Below are 23,271 nucleotides of genomic sequence, written 5' to 3'. Positions count from 1 at the left end.
GGTGATTTTGCAAAAATGTGAGTACTGTGAACAGTTACTCTAATTATTTTGCAAGATATTGTGGGAATGTGTAAATTATAGGAAAAACACCGACCATTCTCTCAAAAACACAGTATCATGCACAACATGCGTCTACTCGATACAAGATTTGATCTGCTCTCGTTTTCAAACCAGCTGTGAGCCGAATGCTGAGAGCAAATACCCGTGGGCAAATAACTACATCAATAACATTGTGCAGTAAGTGAGCGAGAATTCCTTCACATAACTTGTACATATGCGCTTATCTAAATCCTGTTGACAGTGAAAGGTTGACGCCAAAAGCAAGGAAACAAAAATATCGATTCATCTCTTCTTAAAAATACGACGATATACTGATGACTTCAAAACGAAACAATTGCAAATACAGGGTTAGGCCGCTGCAACGTGGCCATGTTGTCGCGACTTCCAAGTAACCTCGAAAACACGTAATCCTTCTTCGAGGTTACTAACTGGACTGTTTTGAAGGTGCCCGTGGATTGTAGCCTGTGTCACCTCCTTGGTCTGTGACGCAGGCTAGTGGATTGTTGCCTGCCTTGAGAAATTAAAAAACAAATACATTTCTATTTTTTGACTTATTCACATTCTTTTCATTCTGTCACAATAGGCCAAAATTCCAGCCTGAATATTAACGACATTTTTTAAATCTTAGAACTTTGGCGTCGCCAAAGGGGGCCCTGTACCCCCCCCTCACATTTTGTCCGTCGGCACATGAAGGACTTTTGGCGAAAATAAGAATAACAAATATTTTTTTCTCCCCTTGACACTTTGCAACAAATGTAACGTATTAACATTTCTGTAGAAGTTGAGCTTTCATAGTATTTGTTTGAGCTTTATGTTATGACCACACCCTTAAAAGAGTGTGACACACGAATTTTATTTGGCTTCCCCCCTATTTAATAATAAGAACCATTTTCTCTTAAAATTATTTCCTGTGACAAAACTATGTACACCGATCCGATGACATTCACTTTTATGAAAAAATTTGTTGTAAGAAACACGTACTGGGCAACCTGAGAAAACTTGAGGAACAACCAGTTTCAACCTAACAGCCTAAAATAATCAGTTTCAAAACATCTGTTCTTTTATACCATTTTTTGATATTGTTTTATGTTTATTAGATCGCCAAATATAAAAAAGGTATATGGTTAAATCAGGTACCCATAAGTATAAAATCACATATAAATTCTTACCAATAATTATCGGATGGACTCCACTGTAAATAAAACGTTCAATAGACCACTTGGGATTCATTTCCGATTAAAATACATTCGTCGATTATTTTCTCTGATAAAGCTGGAACTAAAAACCTAATTCCAAAATCTCGTTTAGCCGTTATTTATATTCGTATTGGGTCGTTCCATTTCATATTCCATTATTCATGTTCATTGCTTATACTCTAGTCGACACTTACGTGTTTGACTGTTTGTCTCTTTGACTTTTTTTAATAGTTTCTTAGCGTTTGACTGTTTGTCTCTTCGTTCTTTGAAACATTGTACAATACGGCATTGATATGGAAACATTTTAACTATGTAAAAGTTTTTAAAAGTTTCTTAGCGTTTGACTGTTTCTCTCTTCGTTCTTTGAAACATTGTACAGCACGCCATCAACGGGGAAATATTTTAACTAAGTATTAATTCTCTTTACAGAAAGGTATTAATTGACAAACACTTTAATCAGGTACATGTTGGTAATAGTTTGTTTGAGATGTTTGTAATGTTTCTTTAAAACTCTGTATGTTACGATATCGATTAGTAATCGCTTTAATGAGGCACATGTTTGTTCAGATGTCTTTATTCCTTAAAATATTTACGGTAAGGTGATACTTGGAAATTAACTTTTTACCCCTTTAAGTTATTGTTCTTTCGGTGCTTTTATGAACAAATGAACTCAATAGTAATAATTGTTTAGGGCCTTAGGGGGTTCCCAAAACTTGGTTTTTCTAAAGGCACCTAGATACATTGCTACGCTATTGAGTCTCCCTCGATTAAGACTTAGTATTCGGTTATAGCATAATCAAAATAATCTTACATGAAATCTCACTCTTTTAGTTCATGTCCGCCGAGAACACTAAAGACTGGACAAGCGATTTTTTTTGCTTTTATTCTTACATTTATCGATGGAACATTATTATAAAATAATCTATTGATTTGTCGGGATTAATCGTATAGCTTACGGAAAATCATAATGTAATCTAAAAAAGTTCAGCACATGGCCAAGACCAGAGAGAGCAAACAACTAAAAAGATACTGACTTTTCCTTCATGTTTCATATTTCTTCAAAGAGCAAATACAATGCGTATATATATATATATATATATATAAATATATATTTGTGTGTAGTACCCAGTGGGTGCAAATGATAAAATTAATAACCCTCACGCGCATCCATGACTTATTTGATAAAGATACTATATTTGCAAAATCCAGAACATATATTCTTTCAAGGACGGTGTTTTAAGACAATAAACAGATCAAATAAAAAGGTATACTTTCGATAAACCACATTTTACTTTCACCCGATACAAAAGAGAGAATAGCCAAAACAATTTGAAAATATCATTCAAGTACCTTAAACTTGTTTTATGTTAAATTCTTTGCAATGAAGGTTTTCAAAGATTTTTTAGCAGTCAAAATTTATTCAACTGTTAGAGATAAGGAAGGGTATGTCGGGTAAAAAACACTTATTTTAACGACACAGACACGGGTGAGGGCAATGTTTGGGTTTTATTGTATCCGCCAGTGTGTCATAAAATTTCAAATAAAAATTTCCTTGTGTAACCTACAATCTTTCTTAATTTCGTTTTTCGTCGAAAGGATAACTGTTGAAATCCCATTTTTGATTCGGGTTATTACCATCGCATGGCACAACATCAACTTCCGAGTCCCGACCTTCTAGGCAAGCATCCTGTACCTCGTGTTTTATAACTCCGCCCTGAAAATGAAAACAAAATAATATTAATTATACAATAGATTAGCAGGATTGTCCTTCAGCATAATTAATTTATTATTACTCTGAAAGAAATAATATGATAAACAATATTGTCTATGATGGTTTAATCATGAGGGTAGTTAGGACTTTGACATCAGGGGGGCGGGGGGAGGGGGGAAGGGGGGCTAATTTTTTAGTACCAACATATAGAAACGACTTTATCAAGAATACAAGGGTTATGCACAAACATGTATAAACCAACACAGTCATGGGAGATAGTAATAAGATACAACATGTGCACATTTGCAAACTCAATACAATCTGCGAACGATTTGGTTTGGGGACTGTCTAAAAATTGGGGGACCCAGGCCCTTGCTCCCCTCTTGCTTTACCTGGATTGAACCCCATAAAGGGTTCAGAGAAAAGCATATACTCGACTAGAAAGTAAAACATAATGTTTGGGTAAAATATCTTTCAAGTCTTCCTGTCAAACTTTAGCTGGAGAAAATTTTCCTGGGGAAATTGAGAGTGTAGGATAGACATCTTGAGTTTAAATTCTAGGTTTGAAATTTTGAGTTCAGTAACTTTTTGGAGCAGTGGAAATGGAACATAGTTTTGATTGGATCATTTTATAATTATGTAATTTTAGGGATCATCAAACCTGAAAAATAATCCATTTTGATTCTTTGGGTGCAAAAATTCAATTTTCCAGTATTATTTCTTAAAATATTGAAACAGAACAGTGGACAGGAGTCATTTTTATTTCCAATAGTGAATCTACGGTAATGTGTACTGCAAAACCCTCTTTTTAGCATGCTCAAAGTCCAGCAAACATGGCACTTTCAGAACACTATCCTAATTTGAAAAAAAGAACTACCTATTGAACATAGCAAAGAAATGGTCTTACTGAATTTTTTTAATCAAAAGTCTGATGTATTTTGAAATAAAAATGTACAGTCCGTAGTGTACTTCATTGACCTAGTTTAAAAACAATTCAACAAACTGCATTGAAAGCAGTAAACGTTAATGAAATATATCTATAGGAATTTGTGGGCAATGGAACATGTGATAAATGCTTGGTAAAATTTCGATTTTTGCACCTGGAAACTGTTGATGGAACTTTCATACAATAACTTAAAGCTAGCAAAATTTAGTATAATTATCAATTTATAAATACCTGTTGTAGAAAGATTTTGAGAATAAAGCACAAAAATACTTTGGTTGAATAAAATCACTAGATACCATAAATGTGAATAATTGTAACCTTGGCTTAACAATTAATCATAATTCAATGCACCTATCTTTTCTATAAACATCATTAAACATTTTAAAATAAATCGACATATAAGTTGATATCAGATGGTAAAACCAGAGTTCAATGTGGAAACATTTATCAAGTTAATTAAGAATGCAATAAGAAACACATTCAGTGAATATAGGCAATCTCCAAACATGGGTATTTAACAAATGAATACTGCCTCCAGTGGTCAGTAGATTAACTGTTTTGGTTTAGTTGGGCAAGATACAAAGAAATAAAACAAATTCATGACTAGTACTCTTTTACAGCTTGAGAGTGAAAGAAGCAAAGACTAGCAATAATAACACATATCTCTTCAAAGGAGTAGCTAAATAACACATCAATTTCAATCCCTCTTTACTAATATATATGCAGCATTGAGCAAAACATAGCAATAAACAACCAATTTTGATAGCTTGCAATAAAGGCAAATATGGCAAAGAAATCATATCAACAACAATATAGTCACATGATCAATGAAATATCAAACCCAGTCTCCTTCATTGTATTCTTAATTTCTTCCATTAAAGTTGACTCTGAAGGTCCTGTTTTCACTGCATACTGGTAACACTGCTCTGCCTCTAGGTGTCGCTTCTGTTTCAGGCAAACCAAAGTTAGATAAGCCCATACCACTGTATTGTGGTTGTCAAGAATATTTGCTTCATTCAATGCATGCTCTGCTTCCTTCAATTCTCCTAGCCTGTATGATGCAATACCAGCACCTAACCAGGTCATGCATGTAGCTTTTTTGCTGCAGGCCTCTAGGTAAGTCTGTTTTGCTTTGGAATATTCTTTCTCATTTAGATAAATGGATGCCAAACGCAGCAATAAAGAATGTTTATCTTTTGCATCACTGCAGTAAGAAAGGGTCCGCTCATATGCTATTTTTGCTTCATTTTGGTCTCCAGTCAAGAAGTGTAAATGGCCTAACAAGGCCCATGCATCTGGATTTTGATGGTGCAGTTTCAAGCATTCATCAATGCTTGACTTGGCTTCACTATGAGATTTTTTCATAACCTGTGTCTCTGCGAGAAGCTGGAAATATGATGCAGACTCCCCATGACCTGGTGCTACTAATTCATGAGATAATGCTCTTTCTGCAAGATTGAGAACTCTGTGGTCAATCAAGAATCGAGCAGCTTGCAAAAAGGGGCTCATGGTGTTGACAAATTTTGGTGCCACTTCTGACTGCCTTGGTGTTTCTTGAGTAACTAAAGGCTCATAATTGCACTCTGAATGACCTGGGTGCTCAGCAGCTGCCAAACCTTCTTTTGAAGTTGTTAGCTTTTCATTTTCTCCATTGTTTATGTCGATATATGACTTCTTTGCAGACAAATTTGGATCATTTAGCCTGCAAGCTTCATTAAATGCTCTCTCTGCCATAATGTCATTATGCACACCAGAAAAGAACAGTCCTAACAAAGTCCATCCAATTTCGTTATCAGGATGAGAATATGCGGCTGATTCAAAGAAGACTTCTGCTGCAGTGAAATCATCTGTAAATAGAGCCATGCATCCATTCAAAACCAAGCCAATGAAATGTTTTTGATCAATGGAAACAACTTCCTTAAAACACTCTTGTGCCTTTTTTGTGTCATCAATGAAGAGGCAGAAGCAGCCATAATCAAGCCAGCATTCAGGGTCGTTCTTGTTGAGTGAGATTCGTTCCTGGTAGTACTTAGCAGCATGGGGATAATCAAACAGTATTTCAGCCTCCCTTGCAAAGAACTTCATCATTTCAGAATCTCTGATTGGAGGTGGAATCTCAACTGATTCCTCTGTTGACAAAAAGTCACTCAGCCCTTGGTGCATATGACTAAGAAGGAATTCATATAACTGAGAGATGAATTCCTGCAGTTCTGTTTTTGTTTTGAACTGTGAAGTGTTCATAAATTTTTCTCTTACAATTTTCACAACATAGTATTTCAGTTGCTCTTTCATCGCAAAGTATTTTCCAGATGAATTTAGGTGATACAGAAATGCTCTCCGCCTTTTGTCTGCTCCATTTTCTTGTTCAGTATCAAAATCTTCTGAGAACATTTTCTGATAGTCGTCCAGAAGCATGTTAGCTGTAACACCAATGTGATTTTGAAAATTTTCAATTGCTTTCTTTGCCCCACCTTCCTTTTTAGAAAATAAAGGCCTAGGAGGAACCAATTCTAAAACCTTTTTAGCCAATGCATCAGGTTCTCTTCTTGGTACAAGAGATGAATCCAACTCAAAATCAAGAACCATGTATGAGTGTGCATCAACAAATTGCTGCCCCTCACTTTTTTTCATCTCAGCATGTTCAGAGTCCAAAGTCTGATCAGGTGGCTTCAATACAGCAGCTGATGGTTTTGGCTTCTCTTCTTGCTTTTTGGCTTTAGTTGCTGGTGCTTTAGGTGGAAGCCCTGAGCTACTGGTTCTAGCCAGCAAAATTAGTTTTGCTGCCTCTTCTGTCACTATACTTTTCCTTCCAGTCTTTGCATTAATATCTGTTTCAGAATATGGCTTGACAAGAAAGGCACCGCGAATTCTTTTCATACCAGGATAAAGTAAAGGTGCCATATCAACATAGACTACCCCATGAAATGAAAGAATATTTTCCTCCTCTCCTTTCTTGTTGGTCTTTGATCCTTGAGATAAAGTTGTTCTAAAAACTTCTAAAGGCCAGATTCTGTTCTGGGCAATTTTCTTCATCAAGCTTTCACATGCTGTCTTTGTGAAAAAGCAACGCCTTTCAATATTCCAAGTAACACATGCCTTCTCGCTTTCTGCCTCTTTTCGGAACACTATATCATCCTTTCCTTGCAAATCTCCATCATCATTTTCATAAGGATTTGAAGTAACTGGTCTGTCAGACATATACAAGCAGGAACCAGAGGCTGTTGGTGCAGAACACCATTTCCTGAAGTTACTATTTTCCAGTTCCCCTGGTGCATGAAAAGTTCCATTCGGAATGAAAACAGTAACTTCCTTGTTTGCCGACACTGGCATTGGCAGTGCAACGAAATACATAAACTGAGTCCCTGTGCTTTGACTCCACGATTCTGGCAACGAATATAAATTGTCAATTCCCATTCTTAACAAATTGCATGCTTTCAGTTGTTCATGAGAAAAGAGAGGCTCCTCGACTGCTAAAGAGACTTCCATTTCTGGCAAATTAAGCTCCTGTGATACTGTAGAATCTTGTGTGGCTGCGCCTGAAAACAATTGAAGAACACGAGAAATGACTGCTTCACCTTGCAAAAGCGGTAAAGGATCAAGACAAGTTTGTCCCACAACATTTGTCTTTTCTTCGCGTGCTTTTTTTTCTTTCGGTAAAACTTCAACGACTGAAATAACAAAAGGTGTTTGTACTAACTCGTCAAGAAACATTGGGTCATTAACGTTGGCGTTAAGCGTGCATTCGTAATCGAAAACTGTGATCCCGTTCGAGCTGTCGTTCTCACACTTCGGGGACTCGCCGATGACTTGTGAACCGAACTCGACTCGGACAAAAGATGTAAGGGTGCTGCCTTTCAGACCTTGAAGATTTTTCACATTAGCAACCCTGACGGTTATTTTCTCGTGAGATTTTTGAACTTCTTCCTCCATTTCGCCAGCAGTTGCTTGGCCATGGACTTCACCGTGAGCAGCCATCTTGAGGACTGAACTGATATATTTCAATGTTGCCAAGGACTACAAAGTACAGGGAACCGAAAGAAAAAAGCGCCCATGCAGCGTCACGCTCTTCCAATGACCTCATTGCGCTGTTCATGGAAATGCGCAACACGAAGCAAATCATAATAATCGGTAATAGTCAGAAACAAACTAACACGATAACGAGAATCTAGTGTTGGTAACAGAATTTAAAAATGAATCAAATTCAATCCACTCTGATCTCTGTGAATCCTTTTGTTGAATCATACTTTCGAAAAGTGGCTTTTTTCGAGTGTTGCCAAAGAGAGGAAAACATCGAATACCGTAAATATCAAATATCCTCTAAAATCCACAGGGCCTTTTTTGCATCAAAAATTTTTACTGGTGGCTTTTTCTTTTATGGGGGGGGGGAGTGGAGTCACAGTTTCATTATTGCTTATACATTTCAACTGCCTTGAGATTCAAATTTGGATAATTATAAAACAAGAATCTTAATATAGCTAGTATATATCTACTGTATACAAGGACGACGGAACGACCAAGGGGCAAAGGGGCAAAAGTCCGGCATCAAAAGTACTTCTATGAATAGGGCACTTCAGCCCCCTTGCTCCTCCTATAAAAGGGCAACAAGGACAGTTGACCCATAAATCATTCAGCTTTGATGGAAAATGGATAAATTAGTCTCAAAAGCAACACAAGGACCCTGCAAGGACCCCGTGAGGCTTTGTTTTTGAATTATCAAGTCAAAATCAATCTATCAACGAAAATGCAGCAAGAAGTTGAGTCAAAAACAAGCGCGGATATGGCACTAAAGATGACCTATTTTCCCCTTACGTGCTAGCTTTTGCATATCACAAAGCAGATTATCACAACCCCCAGCTGTGGTCTGTTATTTGTCATAATACATTGAGCCTGAATCAAAATGAAGTTGTAGCTTAATCAAAACAGCTAATATGAACAAGAAGATAAAACAGCTGAAGAAGTTTCAAACACTGTCACCTCAAGTTCTAGAGAAGATCTACTTTCAAAGCATACTGCCTGCTGCTACATATGGCATTGCAGTCCGGGGATCAGGGACTTGCTGGGTGGAATCCACAAAAGGGCAGCCAAAATAGTCGATAAACTACCAAAATAATTGCATGATCTTAAAATACTGGAAACAGTGAACTGGAAATCTGTTGAATACATGTACAAGCGAAGAGTTGCATGCATATCACACAAATTGCATTACGAGAAAGGCCAAGAGACCATGATGGACTTGATAGAACACTCAAAATCAGGATCAATGAATCTCAGGGATAATGTAAAAGTTGTCTTGAACAGACCTAAAACAGCATTTGGACGAAGCTCATTCAAACGCAGAGCAGGCGTAATATGTAACAGACTACCAATTAAAGTAAAAAGCATTGAGAATTATGAGCATTATAAAAAAAGGGTTATCAAAAATAAATAATACTTTAGACTCGATTTAATTTGGAATTTCATCTACAGTTTCTTTTACTCAATCTGACTTTTGATGTATGTTGTATGTATGTAGCCTGGCCAAAAGAGACAGACATTATAAGTCCCGCGTCCAAAGTTGAATTTTAAACAGCTGAAGAGAGAGGGCTTACGTCATACCAAATCATACACTATTCTTTACCTTGTGAGGACTTGGATATTCAAATGCAGGGACGCCGGAACATATTTTAGGATGAGGGGGCTCTAGACAAATTAGCAACTTTCATGGTAGTTTTTCACCATTATCCTTGATGCCACGACGTTAATATCATACTTCAGCAACAAATAGCTTACCTTTTGATGTAGCCATTTCTGATTACCACCCATCTTATGACACGGCCACAGCTGTGCTTTTCCGTTGCCAGAGAAATCAAGACAGAGACTGTCGTGCCATATCTCATTCTTCTTTGTCAGCATAAAAAACTAAAGGAATAACAGTGCTATCATCAGAAGAGCTACTACCAGTTATATTTCAATGAAATCTGAGTATAACGTCTCAGAAATATGACCTATGCAAGCAGGCACTGCGCAGCCATTGGGCAAGCTGGGGCTATAGCCCCCCCCCCATTTTTTTGCGATAATACGTTAGAAAACTTTTAGGAAAGCTTACTCTAACTATGTTCTAACGCAACATTGAACAGTATACTCCTACCAAGTAGTAGTTTTTCTTGACTGGGAACCCTTTTTGTTCATTTTCTAGGTGTTTTTCTTGATGTTTTGTTATCCCCAAGCTAATTTTATCTATATTATAGGTATCTTCCTTGAACCAGATTGTTTATAAAATCCCAGTAGAAAGAAGCCAGTATTTTCCAAAAGGGGCGTTTTCCGGCGTTCTAGAGGGCGTGGCCTCAAAATAATTTCGGTCACGCCCTTTTCAGCCCTCCCACATTTAGACCGGTGCACGGTCCCCCTGTATGCAAGCTGAGAGCTACAATCCTTGCCAAAATAGTTGACAATCCCAGGATTTAAATACATCTCCAAGTCTTCAACGCTGTCGCCAAATTCTTACCCCTTTCCCATGTACAATGTGAATTCCTTGATTTTATGCGTCAGTTACTAGGCAGATTGTCACTGCCATCCAAGCAATGTTTAGATAAAGCAGCATTATAATGAGCGAGATAAAAAAGCATTGTACATAACTGTAAAGGTTTTGTGTATATGTTTGATTTGGAGACGGATTGTGTTTAGTTATACCATCAACTATGGCTATACACCTTGTATGTCACTTAGTTTGCTCGACCCTTCAATGACATAAAGCGGCCTAATATGGTGAAAATCTGTCATGAAGCAGCAGCAACGTTAAAAAATATGGTGGCAAATTTTGTTCGTACGCTTTTCAAATTGTGAATAATACAAACGGAATATTCTTGAATTGGATTCTCCATTTTCAGAATAAATTGAAAAAAATGACTCATATTTATTTATTGTCAGTTATATTGCCTTTCACACTAAAAAGTGATGTAACATGATAATTATTTGACAGCAAATGAACTCCAAGGCATCATCAAAAAAATGAAACTTACTTGGTTTGTTCCAAGACCGTGACAAGGATACAGCCCTGGCTTCCCACCTTGATTATTTTGAGCCAAGGTATCCAAACATGTCCCCGTTCCCAGGTTTTTTATCTGAAAGAAAAAATATATCTGCTTATTGACATGTCATTCTTGTTTGTACATGAAGGATGGCTAGCTTTGGAATCCAAATACCTGAAGATGGCGAGTAAGATAAGGGTGACATGATGCTTAGAAAGGAGTTGGTAAGAAAAATGAATTCTGACTGGTCCAAAAAATGCAACTATTCAGCTCTTAGCAACTTTTCGCTAAAAAATCAAATATAGGATTAACAATAGAGAAACTGTTAAGTGGGTGCAACCGTACAAAAAGACTTACATCTCCGCGTCCTAATGGGTACCGATCCGGGATTTCAAGCTCCGGTATTATATTCTCTAAATACCACTTAAAATCATGGCATTTCAGTCTCTTTCTCAATTTGAGTCTGTCAGTCACATCGCCACCCATAGACGCTTTCAAGTTGGGCCTAAATGAGTAGAATATATCCTTGTATTCATCTAGCCAGACCTCAGCTACACGTATACTGTTGTGATCTGTTGAGCCATCAGGAGATTTGTAGGGTGCCTGCTCCCGAAAAACGTGACCAACACGTGAGCATGGGATTATCTCAATACCTCCCCCGCACATCCAGAGCTAGAAGAACAGATTATCAAAATTAGTAATGTGATTCGGAACACACCAGCTTTTTTTAGATTCAGGAACCGACCAGAAAGGTGGGCAGAATGAGGGATCTGCTATCTTCACACAAGATTTCTCAACAGGATGGTACACACATTAGATACAGACCAAAATTTTGGGAATAAAACAACTTGAACTTCTGCTGAACCTATATCTTAATATAGAAATAGCACGTGAAAAACGACGTGCCATTTACTGGAAACATATTAGGTATTATCTGACGACAACTATAGCAGTTAGATGCAGACTGCACTGCTTAAAAATCCTCAGTTTTTTTGGTGTGCTTCCTGATTACCAAGATCAAGTGCTACTAGTCTTAGTAGGCTGTCTTTTATTACGAAAAATCTCAAGAAACAATGAAAAGAAAAACTGCCAATATTTCAATATATTTATTTTGGTGTGTTTATGTATAATAAAATGAGCATTGGAAGGCATTTGGTATTGACAATGGCTTCGATTTTTCCTATGTTACAAAACCATAAATGCTAGCTCAAAAAATCTTCTCCCAGATTCATCACATCTCAAAAGCATCACACGTCCGAGGTACAAATGATTATTAAAAAAGATGTTGGGTTAAGTAGGTCGGTTGGTTTATATCATCTTAATCACGTAGAGTTTGAATTAAAAAAACATAAAAGCTTTTAAATTGAAAATAAAGATGTACAATGGGCGAGCGAACTAACATAAAAGAATTCAAGAAGGATAATAATGGACAAACGTTAAGACTAATGATAATCGTAGACAAAGAAAAAATAATGATGAACAAGAATAAATCTAGCTAACATCAGTTGTACATCACCACTTTCGATTTTTATGCACCGTTTAGAAAACTATCCAGCCCTTCGCTGATGATAGCCTATCCCGAGATGCAATGGGTGGTTATTGTATTATGTTAAGTGTGTTGGATTTTTGCCAGGAATACATCTTGTTTACTCTGACTGAAGAGAATAGAAGAAACCGACGAATTTATTGTTAGCTGGTAGAGAATCATGAGCAGTAAGCCTTTTAAGGGTAATTGGAGGAGCTATGAGTGTACTAGTACATAAAATGTTTCGATTGCTAAATTGCGTTGAGTTTGATTTCTTTTCTTTTCGGCCTTCGAAGACTCTTGAGCAAAGAAGAACAGATTTCTTGGGGAAGCAGTTTTCATTGAACAAACAACAAAGCCAGTCAAGAAATACTTTTTTCATAACTGTCTCTTTGAAGCAACCTTTGAATAATTTCTTCCTTTGTTTTGAAGTGATACCCAGAGTCAGTTGGCCTTATCCTTTCAAAATTTACGTCACCAGCTTCTGTTCTTTCTTGAATCGATCTCAAATGAACACGTTCCTTCTGCGTAACACCTTTGTGCACGCCTGGCTGTTTGACAGTAGCCTTTTCTTTAAATCTGTCAATTTCTTGTCTCTTTTGCGATAGGAGATATGAGTTTGGCTTTACATCGAATCTTGTAGATTCAGAGACATGAGGTGTAAGATAGACGTACTCAAACCTTGATAATTTCTTTTCTCTTGGGTAACCGAATCCATAGTTGCAATCTTCAGTGACGTAATCATAGGATTGCGTCTCCTGTCCTTCCATGTTGTAAGTGCGTGTCAGACATAAGTAATTTGCTGGCACATTTCGCTTCTCAAACTTCTTTTAAATTTTAACTAGTTTGATGAATCTATAGTAAAAGGTCTTAAAATTCTACTATCAAAATCATCAAATTCTAGTCTAGCTTTCCTGACCTTGAACCACTGTAATGAATGCCAGTTTTCCTTTCTGATACACTGTTGGCTAGGTCATTTCCCATTTGTATCTAAGAACGTGCAAAATGTGACTTTGTCGTACGAATCTTTAAACTGTAAACCGGGAGCGTTAGCTACTGTATATTGAGATGTTCAAACTATCCGTTCCCTGAGGTTCACTATTGCATTACTTTGCGATCAACGTCCAATTTTAACCAATTGTCAAATAATGTAACAAATAATACTTGCTCTTATCAACAGTTTCTTGTCATCAATGTCAACGAAAGCTTATAACTACATTTAGGCCCTTATACCAATGCATATCCTCGCTTTATAAATGAATAATTCAGAAGTGATTGACCAATTGAAAACCTATAAAACAGCTGCTGCACCTTATCCAACTGTAAAGAATGTTTATATCTCGTTCCATGATCATGAAATTTTTACATCGACATCACTGATAGGAATTAGTGAATAATAAATAAGGTGGTAGCATGCAATAAGAATACATATATCTAGATTGATCTTTAAATGAAGCCTATTTTCATTGATATCTGAACCAGCTAATGTAGACATACGCGGGCCCTACTATTCAAAAAAGCAGGTATCTCAATAAATTGATTATCAGAGGTATTTGTTTCCCTATTTCAATGAGTTTAGAAGTATTTAGAATATGGATTTTGATTCAAACATGTTCCTTTCTTTTGGGGAAAACTATTTTATCAATCTTATTTCGTTGATACTAACAGTGTTTCTAACATTTCGATGCTTTAGCTCCCCCTCTCTTCACTTACGTAATTCCATGACACTGGGCCTCTGTATGAAGTCGAGTTTCTACAAAGTTATGCTCAAATCAGTGGTTATGCTCGATAAAACTATCCCACTCTTATATTTTGGTTTCAACATGTGTCATAAATATCTTAATGACTGTACCAATATTATCAATAAAATTGTGAGTCAACTTGAATAAAAGTTTTCAAACTGGGAAGATATTCTCATCGAATGAAAAAGTTAAACAAAAATGCTGAAATTTTAAACAGGGTTTATTCTCATAACCCTTCACGAAACGCCCTTGCGATTCCTCGTACATTGTACCTGCGAGGTTGTTGAAACATTGTCAACATACAAAAGTACATAGAGATCGTTGATAGAGAGATGACCTGCTGTTAAGATCATTTTCAAAAGGCAAGGAATCCAAGTTAAGAAATGCATTGATGTTCTACACTCAAGAGAGAGCTTACATGTATCATTACAACTCACCCTAAATGACATCTCAACATTTTCTCCGCCCCAGTATGTCAGCTGCCTGTCATATGCACCACTGTAGAAAAAATACTTTCGCTCAATTGCAAACAGCCCTCCAGCCATTGTTGGTGACCTAAATCATAAAAAAAATTCGATTGATCTAGCTGCTTTGTAAAATGCTAATTGATCATAACAAAACAGAATTCCATTACTCTTTTCTTCCTTTTTACACCATTTTAACAGACAACGATAAAATAATATCACACGAGCTTCAAAAGATGAGTTATAAGTAGGAAAATTGCAGCATCGACTGGGACCTGGATTCGATCCAATTCTTGTTCTTTGAATAAAAGCACAATATAAGATAACGTCACTCGATTAACAAACCGTATTTTAGGTAGCGCTGTGCAGTAATAAAACAAATTATTCTCATATTGAAATTTTTTAGCAGGAGGTGCATTCAACAGTTCTGATGACAAGGGATGCGTTGCAAATTGTTTATAAACAGTAAACAATCGAGAAAGACGAGAAATCTATTTTGTGGGAAAGTTTTACTACGGTCTTTGTAAATTGTAGATACAGTTATAAACAAGAAAGACTTATCTAATTTCCCAAAAACATCAAACCTCAGCTGATAGCAATAAAAACACCACAAACTGTAAATTTAGCAATAACCTTATTCCTTAAAAATATCTTCTAACATGATCATAAAACATGCAACATCGTTTAATGACCGTTTCACTATTTACTAGATAGAAAGATGATGTGATTTTCAATATTCTAAAGGGTAAGGGATTCAAGATTGATAAAATGATACTTAAAGACATCCCTTTAAATAATTTACATATGGAAGGCGTTCAGTACTTGAGATTTGGGTGTGTTTAATGTCAATGACCTCGATCAAGGCTACAATAGTATAAACCTTGTCCCAAGCTAAAAACAGGACGACAAAAATGTAAAATCTTATTATTTCTATATTGATGGCTCTAAAACAGAGGTAGATGAAAAAGTAAAGGTTCAGTTAGTTTGGTCAAAAGAAGTCAGTTAATTCTTTCTCTTTTTCTAAAATTGTTAGATGATGGAAAACGCCCTTCATTATGTGAATCTAATTAATGTTTATGACAAAAAAGGAATCATTTTTACCTTATTGGATCTATTGAAGTTTTTCTTCTCATCTTCTCGCTATCTGGTAAAGGGCCCCAGTTAAACATTAATTCCCAACTGAATATACCACGATTGTCAGATCCTTTATCTTTACTATATTCAAAATCTCTCCACGCTATAACCTCAATATCAGGAACAACAGCTATCTTTTTGTTTTCCTTTATTCTTCCTAATAATGGTTCAAGCCAGCCATCAGTTGCTTCGCAGTGAGAGTCTAAAAAGACCAATACATCCCCAACCGCATTGTCTGCTCCAATTAATCTTGCTTGCGTCAATCCAACCCTTCTAGGTGATCTTATCAATTTGACCTTTTGAATACTTTTTATGTAATTTTCCAACTTACTTCCTAGATGACCTAAAAAGAAAATAATTCATTCAAATGTAAAGATAAAAAATAATTAAAATTGTTCCTTATATAGCCTGGGTCATTTAAAAAAAACAATTAAAACTTTTTGCGCATTGCACCATAATTTTATGACAGATAAAAGAATTTCAAAAAGGCTAACCTCCCAATAATTTCCTTAGGAGAATAAAAGATCAAAAATGTAAACTAGGATGTAAGGAAAAAGCCTTTATTTATAGGCTATGCTCTTGATTATATTATTTGAAAATTATCATCGGTTGCACTTGAGAAAATTTTGAATAATATGTTTTGTGTCATAAAATCAAGTCCAACTAATGATGGTTTTCTATTGAATTAGCTGCTTATAAAAAAGCAAACTTAAAAGTATGGAGTTACAAATAAGAAGCATGGTTGGCTTCTTGACTCATTTGCAACAAAGACATGAAGAGAATTTACAGAAACTATAAGAAAGGTCAAGTTGCTAATGAAAAAAGCATTATTGCTTCAATATTTACATTACATCAAACTGTTGGTGGGACTTATGCATTTAGAAAACCAAAGGTTAGGCAGTGGTAGGCAAATGGTATCCTTGTTTCCTCTTAGGCCCTTGATGACTTCCTCAAAAAATATTGTTGCTATACCATAGCCCTTGTAATTTTATCTATCTTGACAGTTTGTCACACTTGCGAAAATTTCTTAACCAAAAGGCCTGGGTAAACATGAAAATATCTTACCATACTTATCATAGTTACTACAATCATCAACCAAAATGATTTCTTTCAACATGTAGTCTGGTGATCTGGCAATCACCGTGTGAACGGTCCTTAGCAGTGTTGACCAAGCTTCATTGTGAAAAATAACAATGACACTCGCAGTGGGTAAATCTTTTTGGTAAAATTTTGACAAGCAACTGTAGGGGAAGAAAAAATTGTGAAAATACAAGATAGCCAGAAATAAACTATAATTATATGCTATTAACTATGAACTACAACAATGATTTTCTATACTCAATAGAAAATTATCATTATTCATCAAGAAAAGTTGGCACCTCTTTCATATAAATATAAGTTTACATGAATAATTTAATTTGCCTTATGATCTTATACAAGGGCTTCAAGCTAGTGGAAGAATTTGAGGTTTGGAATGTAGACAGGGCTGCTAAAAGGAGAGGCAAGGCGGGCAAGGTTCCTTAGGGCCTCAAGGTTTAGGGGGACTCAAAAGGTAATGAATTCTATTTCAAGTATGTAATTTAACAAATGTAGCAGAAGGAAGCCTAAAAAATAGTAAAAGGTTCTAAACGATTGGAAGAAATGACTGCAAAAAATATCCTGAAATTTTTTTTAAGGTCTTCTGGAGAGCAAGTTCTCAAAAGTTTTCTGCTTGCTTTGCTTGCAGTGGGCCTCTTCTTTAGGTTTTGTCCTGGGGCCCCCAAAACCCCTTGGTGGCCCTGATTGCAGACCAAAAAAAAATAAAAAAAAACAAAGAAAATAGTTTAAGTTGAATAATGGCTGTAACAGCTAACACAATATATTGGTAGTATCATAAATAAAAGAGGAATTAGAAGAGTGTTACTCACGCTTTGTCTCTGTTATCAGGAATAGTTCTCTCTAGAGATATTTTTGAGCTACTCAGTTCATTAAAACCATAATCTTTGATTGATTTATCTTCTAAGTCTTTTTCATCTTTGCTATTTTTAACAGCTGCACCATTCATTCCTAGACTCGATGGAGGTGGGTGTAATGATGATCTATAGAATTTTTTAAAATAATCTATTGTTACTAGACTTTTGTCTTTTTCTCTTGGTCGTAATGAATCCAAACTTTCTTGGCTCATGCTGAGTAGTAAGGATTGCTCAGGGTTAAGCACTTTGACATCTAGTCTGCTATTCCACAGCATTGCAAAAAGGTCTATTGATATCCAGAAAATACTTGTCACCAGTATAGCAACACATATATATCGCTTTGCAAGTTTCATCTTAAAATATTGCCCTGTGTTTTACTTGTTTGATGACAGGCCTCAGCAAAAACGGTGTATAAGTACCCCCATCATCTGCAAGAGTTGTCAAGTCAAAGCATTCTGTATGAATTGGCCAAACCTAAGCATAACCTGAAACAAAATGGAACCACCAGTAAATGACAGAGAAATTCTTTTTAAATTCAACTATCTTTATTGTGCAACTTTTAAAAATCAATACATTGCAGGGTTGAAATGTTTGATGGAAAGAAAACAAAGCAATTAATATATATATCCGTCAAGGAAGAACTAAATTAAATTATGTTCCAGCTAACTAAATAATCAAAATAAAATTGCATATTGATAATTAGATAATAGGTAATGCCCTGACCCAAAGGTGATCACCATCTCAATCCTTTGACAAGCAAAATGAAAATTATGGGTTTTGACAAACTTTGGGCTAGACAAGATGTTGTAAATTTCAGGATGACAGTTATAGCTACCAGTTAAAGCAAAGTATGAAATGTGAAAAATTGTTACTTGAATTGACCAGCAATTTTGCTCTTTGGCACCCTAGTAAGAATTACATAAAACTGATGCAATGTTAGTGTAAAATCTGTCACATCCTGAAGTTGTCTTTTCTGCTTTCTAGTCACTTTTCAGATTTTGACAGATGGCCCAGAAATGATTTTATTTGAAACTTTAGCTGCAAACATATAACACCTTACTGATAGAAATAAAATTGTCAAAAAATTATTTGATTAAGGTTTATCGTTCTTGCCTATCTATTATAGTAGGGAATTTATTACAGTGCAAATTTCATGAGTGACAAAATAAATTCTTACATCCAGGGAAGAAAATATTTTTTGAAGGGGGAGGAGGGTTCAAAATTTTCAACTGACAATAAACCAATTGTTATTTAGTATTGGCGTTGTTCTAAACCTTGAATTATGGAATCCTTAAATTGAATGGCTTGGTCCATTCCTTTCTGAATTGAGAGATTTCTCTGCATTACCATTACGTATTTAAATTTCTCTGATGTGAACAAGCATTGGACCTACGACTTAGACTTTCTGATTACACTAGAATTTTCTGACTAGTAAAAAAATATATAAAAAATTGAGTGCTCTGACACCCTCAAACCCCCCAGAATCGACATTTCTGCCTATATCATTTGAAGAACTTGCTATTGAAAAAAAGCAGTGGAAATAAAGCATAATAGAATCTGCAAAAATTTATTATCTATTTTTTTAGAAAATATATTGACAGTCAAATAACTTGCTATTTTGGCAGTCATAATATTAATTTTTTTTAACTTACTTCTCCTGAGCTCTGAATCTCTTTTCAGCAAGTAATATGTTTATTGGTATGCTTGTAAACAAGTATAATTTTAATTTCTAACAATAAATTTAACCTATAAGGGATATTTTGATATTTAATTCCTGGCTTAATAGCTTTAAATAGCGAAAGTGCAGATTTTAAACAGTATTTCTCAAACATTAAAACGACCGAATGTAATATTCCTTAGAATAGACTTTGCTTGTTAATACAATGGCTAAACAGTTCTAGACAAATACCTGCTCTTTAAGCAAGTAACAAATCAATTCGTGCTTTTAGCGAATCTGTGAGACATCAAAGCCGCAATTACGAAATAAGATTATTCTTTCAATTACCGCAAATCATATGATATAAAAGATAAACAGGAAGATTCTATAAAGACAATTAAGAAAAGATCTGAAGCAAGAAGCAGCAAGAAGAGATTCAGCAGTATAGCTTCTCTGTTCTTTGAAAAACTTACCATCTCTTATGTAGAATCTGACTGTTGAATTCTCATGGTCTAAACTCATGAATTAGTAAATCTAAGAAATGCTTTAAGTTTTTCTAACAGACAAATCTGAATTCTCCTTTTGGAAGTAAATCCACGTTAGTAAATACCAGGAGTCTCTACTTCATACTGAGGCTACAATGAATTTCTCTGAAACGTTGACTGGAGGCTTCCCCATTAAAATGGCGGCTGCTGTTGAAAACATATTACGCGGTGCTGCTAGAGCAGCGACTTACAATGTGATTTTACAAGTATCATTTAGACTTTTAACATTTCTTGTTAATGCCCTTGTACTTCGATACGTATCCAGTGAGCTTCTTGGCTTAGTAAATGTACGTTTGACACTTTTATATTCGTCGATTTTATTTCTATCTCGAGAGGCCTTCAGAAAAGCCTGTTTAAGTCGTTCCAATAATTCGTCTACAAAGAACTGGCGACAAGTTATAAATCTGGTGTGGTGCTGTGTGCCCGTCGGTTGTGTCACTGGAGCAATTCTTGGCTGGTTGTGGGTGAAAATTCTCGAACACCCCTCAGAGACGTATGATAACAAATACTCAGTTGCTGTGGGCGTTTATGCCTTGTGTGCCATCTTTGAGCTTACTGTTGAGCCTCTCTGGCTTATCGGACAAGAATTTCACTTCGTACATGCTAGGGTATTAATAGAAGCAACGGCTTTGGCTGCAAAATGCTTATCAAGTATTTTTTTCATAATTCTGCATCCAAATTCTGCATTTACTTGGTTTTGCGTCTCCCAAGTTGTTCATACAGTCTGCTATGTCTCCTTGTATTATCTTTATTTTATGTATTATTCAGTCAATCAGAGCCAGAACAGTAAAAAATTGAAAAGGGAACAAAAGACACAAAATGATGAATTATTAGAAGGCTTCCCCTTGACAAAAGTCACAGATGTACTTCCATCATTTGATTCAGTAGGCAATGATTGGATAGATCCTACATATGGCAAGCTGGTGTTAAGTTTCATAAAACAGTCAATCTTAAAGCAATTTTTAACAGAAGGAGAAAGATACATTATGACTGTTTTCAATGTTCTTTCATTTGCCCAACAAGGAATCTATGATGTTATAAATAACTTAGGTTCTCTTGTGGCAAGATTTGTTTTTCTGCCTATTGAAGACAGTTACTATGTTTTGTTTTGTCAAATTCTTGTGAGAGGAAAGCAGCATAAAAACACAAAGGAGCTAGAGACTGCTGGAAGAATACTGTCTGGTGTATTAAAGTTTGTGTCACTTACTGGATTAATAATCATGGTGTTTGGGTTTAGCTACTCATACCTTGCCCTTGACATATATGGAGGAAAACTCTTGAGTTCTGGTGGAGGTATGCTTTTCATGCTGAAATCGCTACTTTCTATGAGATTATTATTTCTGATAGAGAAAGAAAGTGACTCAAATTTCTTGAAACTTATTTGTGTGACTTATTAGTTTTCATGACATTTTAGGACACTGTTCAGGGACTCTGTTAGTACTGTAAATAATTTGCATAACTCCGGTCCACCTGATTCCAGATATAGTCTGATATAGTCTCATTCTATTCTTGCACTCCCTGTGATATTATGAATCTTGTGGTTCTCTATCTGTTAAAAGTTTGCTGAATAAAAATGGGTATGATTTATAAAATCTTTATCTATGGCATTCCTTTTTAAGGTAGGACCTCAACCTTTCAGATATTCAACTTTGTAGTCATTGTTTATCAGTTTATTTCAATAAAAGTAAACAATTTTGAAAGATTAGAACCTATGATAAAAAGAAAACCTGTAGCAGATTCAATTGTAATGCACATGCATAATTATTTATTTTGGCATAAAATGCTATAAATGATTTATTACTAACTTTTCCATATCTCTGTAGGCCCAACGTTGCTACGATGGTACTGTGTTTATGTCCTGATCATTGCTGTTAATGGCATTACAGAATGTTTCATGTTTGCTTTGATGAGCAAAGATGAAGTGGACCATTATAATCATTATATGGTAGCTTTCTCTCTTGTATTTCTTGTTGCATCACTGGGACTTACTAAAGGCTTTGGCAGTGTTGGTTTCATCTTAGCAAACTGCATCAACATGGGATTAAGAATTATACACAGGTAAGTCATTTGTAATTTCAGTCTTTTCTTTTAGCTTTATTGTTTTCTTTTGTCTTATTGCAGGTAAATGGTTGATGCTATTTTTTTTATTTTGAAGTGTTTATTTTTATCTCTAGCAATATGTTTATCCAGAAGTATTTTGCTGACTCGCACCAGAACCCTCTACTGAAAGCATTGCCATCAAGATTTGTATCAGCATTGCTCCTTCTGTCATTTGTCATAACAGCAGTTTCAGAGAGTGTCTTTTGTTGTGGTAGTGGTTGGATCTACAAGATTTTTCATATCGCAGTAGGCGCTGTCTGTCTTTTAACTGTTTTTGCAGCCATTTTCCTGACAGAGTCTGATTTCATCATGTTTTTAAAAGAGCAATGGACTGGTAAATTGATAAAGAAAAAAGATGAATAAATTTAACAATGAACTGAATGTTATGATTTGTACTGACAGTGCAATGTGGACTTTCCAGATCTGATATCCCTTATTGCATGCTTTTATTTTTGTCAAAAACGATTAAGCCTAATGCCTACTTCTGTCCTGATAGTTTTATACTTAGGAAAATTTACCCTTTCCAGAAGCATCATGCTGCTATCATAGATTATGATGATTGTTGGTTATTAACATAGATTTTAATAAATTCTGACTTGATGTTGTTTCTTTATGTTTTGTTCTATGTTAGACCCTGCTTGTTGAAGGTGAGGGCAGAATTTGTTGTTTAACAAAAAAGGGGAAAAATTGATTATACTTCAGGGAGGGAAGGTTCGTCCCCTATATGCCCAAAATGTTGTTGTTTCAAATGTATTTTCAAAGATGGTAGAAAAATCTAGAAAAAAAATGATTTGGTTGTTCAGTAATTTAATAAAATGCATGACTAGTCGTATTCTAATTACCTAGATTCCAATTATTATCAGGAATATGTTTTTTGAAAATAGTGAAAAATTATGACCACTAATTGTGAGAGGCTGTTTTTTACTGCATGAAATAAAAAACTATATGATTTTTTAATGGGGAGGGGGGGGGGCATTTATACTTGAATCGCAACAAAGAGGATAGCATTTATACTTTTATCTTTTTTATTAGCTTATCTTGTTATTTGTTTTATAAATGCAAAATACAAAGGATAAGTAACCTTAATTGTTTGCTTGGTTGTCTTACAACAAACTTATAAAAACGTGATGGAATATCAAAACATGTTTGTTTTGTTGTTTGCTTGGTTGTCTTACAACATACTTATAAAAAAGTGATGGAATATCAAAACATGTTTTGAAATGAGCTGTACA

The 23,271-nt window shown here is 35.5% G+C and overlaps 4 protein-coding genes across 4 annotated transcripts; 2 read left to right on the top strand and 2 right to left on the bottom strand.

Moving 5' to 3' along the window:
- Positions 1-2,829: 2,829 nt before the first annotated feature.
- Positions 2,830-20,016, bottom strand: LOC135682521 (polypeptide N-acetylgalactosaminyltransferase 13). Its single transcript, XM_065197445.2, has 9 exons — positions 19,868-20,016; positions 17,693-18,222; positions 16,851-17,026; positions 15,753-16,128; positions 14,625-14,742; positions 11,278-11,592; positions 10,912-11,013; positions 9,683-9,811; positions 2,830-2,970 (listed from the first exon to the last, which is right to left on the bottom strand). The coding sequence occupies exons 2-9, from the start codon at positions 18,088-18,090 to the stop codon at positions 2,830-2,832; spliced, it is 1,755 nt and encodes a 584-aa protein (XP_065053517.2). The 5' UTR covers positions 18,091-18,222; positions 19,868-20,016.
- On the bottom strand, positions 4,730-7,905 carry LOC148958205 (cilia- and flagella-associated protein 70-like). The gene has a single exon (XM_089112895.1). It carries the CDS (start codon positions 7,886-7,888, stop codon positions 4,730-4,732), a length of 3,159 nt encoding a protein of 1,052 aa, XP_088969021.1. The 5' UTR covers positions 7,889-7,905.
- Positions 8,223-9,688, top strand: LOC148958204 (uncharacterized). Its single transcript, XM_089112896.1, has 2 exons — positions 8,223-9,002; positions 9,035-9,688. The coding sequence occupies exons 1-2, from the start codon at positions 8,842-8,844 to the stop codon at positions 9,339-9,341; spliced, it is 468 nt and encodes a 155-aa protein (XP_088969022.1). The 5' UTR covers positions 8,223-8,841; the 3' UTR covers positions 9,342-9,688.
- A 9-nt stretch (positions 20,017-20,025) lies between the features above and the next one.
- LOC135682524 (man(5)GlcNAc(2)-PP-dolichol translocation protein RFT1) lies at positions 20,026-22,686 on the top strand. The gene is made up of 3 exons (XM_065197449.2): positions 20,026-21,232; positions 21,763-21,997; positions 22,114-22,686. Exons 1-3 carry the CDS (start codon positions 20,035-20,037, stop codon positions 22,400-22,402), a joined length of 1,722 nt encoding a protein of 573 aa, XP_065053521.2. The 5' UTR covers positions 20,026-20,034; the 3' UTR covers positions 22,403-22,686.
- The last annotated feature ends 585 nt before the right edge of the window (positions 22,687-23,271 follow it).

This window comes from Rhopilema esculentum, chromosome 16 (genome assembly GCF_057945365.1).
Source record: "Rhopilema esculentum isolate cy_ngs chromosome 16, ASM5794536v1, whole genome shotgun sequence".
Lineage (NCBI taxonomy): Eukaryota > Metazoa > Cnidaria > Scyphozoa > Rhizostomeae > Rhizostomatidae > Rhopilema > Rhopilema esculentum.
This window is presented reverse-complemented; position numbering and strand designations above follow the sequence as displayed.

Bases quoted from the DNA above. Each gene is read 5' to 3' on its own strand.
- LOC148958205 (XM_089112895.1), bottom strand. From the start codon at position 7,888: ATGGCTGCTCACGGTGAAGTCCATGGCCAAGCAACTGCTGGCGAAATG.
- LOC148958204 (XM_089112896.1), top strand. From the start codon at position 8,842: ATGAACAAGAAGATAAAACAGCTGAAGAAGTTTCAAACACTGTCACCT. The intron at 9,003-9,034 runs GTCGATAAACTA...ATTGCATGATCT, and splicing joins ACAAAAGGGCAGCCAAAATA to TAAAATACTGGAAACAGTGA.
- LOC135682521 (XM_065197445.2), bottom strand. From the start codon at position 18,090: ATGAAACTTGCAAAGCGATATATATGTGTTGCTATACTGGTGACAAGT. The intron at 17,027-17,692 runs GTGAGTAACACT...CTTCCCCTACAG, and splicing joins CCTGATAACAGAGACAAAGC to TTGCTTGTCAAAATTTTACC. The intron at 16,129-16,850 runs GTAAGATATTTT...TTTTCTTTTTAG, and splicing joins TAGTAACTATGATAAGTATG to GTCATCTAGGAAGTAAGTTG.
- LOC135682524 (XM_065197449.2), top strand. From the start codon at position 20,035: ATGAATTTCTCTGAAACGTTGACTGGAGGCTTCCCCATTAAAATGGCG. The intron at 21,233-21,762 runs GTATGCTTTTCA...ATATCTCTGTAG, and splicing joins ACTCTTGAGTTCTGGTGGAG to GCCCAACGTTGCTACGATGG. The intron at 21,998-22,113 runs GTAAGTCATTTG...TTTTATCTCTAG, and splicing joins GGATTAAGAATTATACACAG to CAATATGTTTATCCAGAAGT.